We start from the raw sequence: 2,921 nt of genomic DNA, 5'->3' as shown, positions 1-2,921 counted from the left end.
TTATATGTTCATTTAAAATTAATTTTATCAGCTGCCATTCATTTTTTTTAAGGTTAGAACTCTTGAAAAATGTCTATTTATAAATATCAAGTTATAATTTACAATCTATTTATAGACTAGGCTTTTGTATTCCCTCAACAAAGTAGATCAATTGTCGATAGGTTTTATAGGGCTCGGGTTGTTTCAAATAAAATATTATATTCAATATTTTTTTTATAAAACATTACAAAAATTTATGTTATATACTATAAATAATTCATTTATTATATATTATTTTGTTGTTATAGTAAAATCATATTTTGAATTATATGTATATTTGTAGATGACTGAAAATCAAGATACACGACCTCGAACAAAAGCAGTATGGGATAATGATGCGGTTGAAATCTTATGCGACGTATGTATTGCGGAGATTGAAGCTGGAAATCGACCGGGAACAAGCTTCACCAAAGTTGGATGGGAGAATATGGTGAAAAATATTTCCGAGAAGACACAGAGGGGATACGATAAAGCTCAATTGAAAAATAAGCTGGAGTTACTGAAAGGTGAATGGAAACTCTGGAAGCAATTGATCGGAAAAGAAACTGGCCTTGGATGGAATGATAACAATAATACTGTTGACGCAAGTGAAGAGTGGTGGCGTAGTAAAATAAAGGTTTGTATCGAAAATCAAATCAATTTACAAACTTAAAATTTATATTATAACTAAGATACCACTTTTTTGTAGGAGAATAAAAAATTCGGAAAATTTCGCAAAGAAGGCATTTCTCCCGATTTCGAAGATAAACTGGATACGATGTTCAAGGATATAGTTGCAACTGGAGCGTATGCATTTTCTTCTACAACTAACCCTCGCCATTACGGTGGTAGTGAGGCATTTCCTAGTGCTGACAACTTAGAAGAAAGAAGTGATGAATCGGAGGATCCTGTATGTCAGCCGAATCCTCAAAAGAGTTTGAATAACAACAACAAAAATCCCCTAGACATCAATATTTTTCCAAAGTTTAAAAAGACTGGTGGACGGAGCAAAGTTAGTGGAGCGGCTAAATTATCTTCTCAAATCGAGCGTCTTGTGAAGGCAACAGAAGAGCGTAGCGACACCGTATACGTAGTACGCAAAGAGATGCCTGGTACTAGTATCGCTGAAGTAATGGAAGTTGTTTTGTCACTGCCTGGTATTGTAATCGGAGATCCAACGTGGCTTTTTGCGACCAAACTATTTCAGAGTCGCGAGAAGAGAGAGATGTTTGCAACGATGAAAGATCCACATATTCAAAGTTGTTGGCTCACTTACGAGTATGGTCTACTTTATGGCTCTAATCCAGGAGGAGCTCCAAATATTTCGCGCGTTTGAATTTAAATAAGTGTTCTTATATGAGAACTACATTCATTGTTTTGCATTTTTTTTTTGTTTATTTTGTTTTACTATAATAATCAAACAATACGAGAATGTTAGTCTCGTTTATATTCCTTGGTTACTTTTTTGTTTTTGTAGTATAAATAATGTTTACATCGAATGTTATTTAATCTTATGTTATCACATATTCGTTTTCAGGAACAAATGGATATCACATCAGACAATGAGTTCTACATTGTTGCCAAAAAGGAACATAACGAACACGGTGTTCTTATACGGAAAATTGCTCATTTGATGCAAATTTATTATGATATACATACATACATAAAGTTCCTTGTATGGATTAAAAAAAAACGGGGCATATTTTTCTTCAAGAGATATTGAGGGGAAACAGAATTCGGTGCCAACGACTGTTCAGAATGGAAAAAGAGGTTTTCACAAGTTTGTGCAATAACTTGGAAACAAGTTACGGTTTCAAAGGTTCAAGACATATGACTGCATTGGAGATTTTAGGAATGACTCTAATGATTCTAGGACATGGTCTAGGAAACCGGTTAGTGTAAGAGATGTTTCAACATTCTGGTGAGACGATAAGTCGATATTTTTCGGAGACGTTGGATATATTATGTCTCATGGGAGCCGATGTCGTAAAACCTGCTGATCCAGAATTTAAGAGTACTCCCAAAGAAATAGCAAACGATCCAAGATATATGCCACATTTTAAGGTATTATACTCATATTTTTGTTATTTATTTTCATCGATACTCTGTATAAATTAATTGAGATATTTGTTTTTTTTTAAGGATTGCATTGGTGCTATAGATGATATTCATGTTCCAGCTTCTTTACCTCAAGCAGATCAAATACCGTTTATCGGTAGAAAGAAGATTCCTACTCAAAATGTTATGGCTGTATGTGATTTCAATATGAAATTCACTTTTGCGTATGCTGGTTGGGAAGGTAGCGCTCATGATTCAAGGGTATTCTCTGCCGCTCTTCGTGATACTGAGATTAACTTTCCAAAACCTAACTAGTGAAATGGATAATCAATACAGAAATCAAGTATTCTCTCTCCTTTTTTTGGACTAATTGCCTTTAGGTAGATAAGAGTTTGACATGCAAGTGGAAAAGGCCTTGGTTATGTATAACAAATTTTCCTTTTGTGTGTTTATATTTAGTAGTAAAACTACGTACTTGATAAGGCGTTTCTCATGCATTAGTGCTATGATCACTACTCATCGCCAACAAATCACAAATTACTCTCTCTTCACCAAGCAAAGCGTTCATTGAACAATATATTGTATCAAATTCATACTAATGCGATTACACCGTGAGGTCCAAGTAAACGAAACCCTAACTAGGTTACAAATTAGGGCTTGCAATTGAGCAGAGAGTGGATGGACAACCAGTGAGAGCCTCGAACTCGTTCATGACGCTGAGATTGTCGAAATCCACAGTTTTGGTGATGTTGTTGATCGCAATCCGAGCCGCTTCTCTTAGGCGTTTGACCTTCGCTGGATCTTTCTTCGGATCTTCCTCTTTTTTCTTTGACTCTCTCTCCTTC

At 35.1% G+C, this 2,921-nt stretch overlaps 1 protein-coding gene across 1 annotated transcript; it reads left to right on the top strand.

The window, feature by feature from the left end:
- Nucleotides 1-322: 322 nt before the first annotated feature.
- On the top strand, nucleotides 323-2,391 carry LOC149407058 (L10-interacting MYB domain-containing protein-like). The gene is made up of 4 exons (XM_089618465.1): nucleotides 323-655; nucleotides 728-1,348; nucleotides 1,556-1,693; nucleotides 2,161-2,391. Exons 1-4 carry the CDS (start codon nucleotides 323-325, stop codon nucleotides 2,389-2,391), a joined length of 1,323 nt encoding a protein of 440 aa, XP_089474591.1.
- Nucleotides 2,392-2,921: the final 530 nt, after the last annotated feature.

Source organism: Urtica dioica, chromosome 1, assembly GCF_054948205.1.
Source record: "Urtica dioica subsp. dioica isolate 48M chromosome 1, U.dioica_male_clone48M_v1_H2, whole genome shotgun sequence".
NCBI lineage: Eukaryota > Viridiplantae > Streptophyta > Magnoliopsida > Rosales > Urticaceae > Urtica > Urtica dioica.
The sequence above is the reverse complement of the archived record's forward strand: the minus strand, read 5'-3'. Positions and strand labels throughout refer to the sequence as shown.

Bases quoted from the DNA above. Each gene is read 5' to 3' on its own strand.
- LOC149407058 (XM_089618465.1), top strand. From the start codon at position 323: ATGACTGAAAATCAAGATACACGACCTCGAACAAAAGCAGTATGGGAT. The intron at 656-727 runs GTTTGTATCGAA...ACTTTTTTGTAG, and splicing joins GGTGGCGTAGTAAAATAAAG to GAGAATAAAAAATTCGGAAA. The intron at 1,349-1,555 runs GTTTGAATTTAA...ATTCGTTTTCAG, and splicing joins GAGCTCCAAATATTTCGCGC to GAACAAATGGATATCACATC.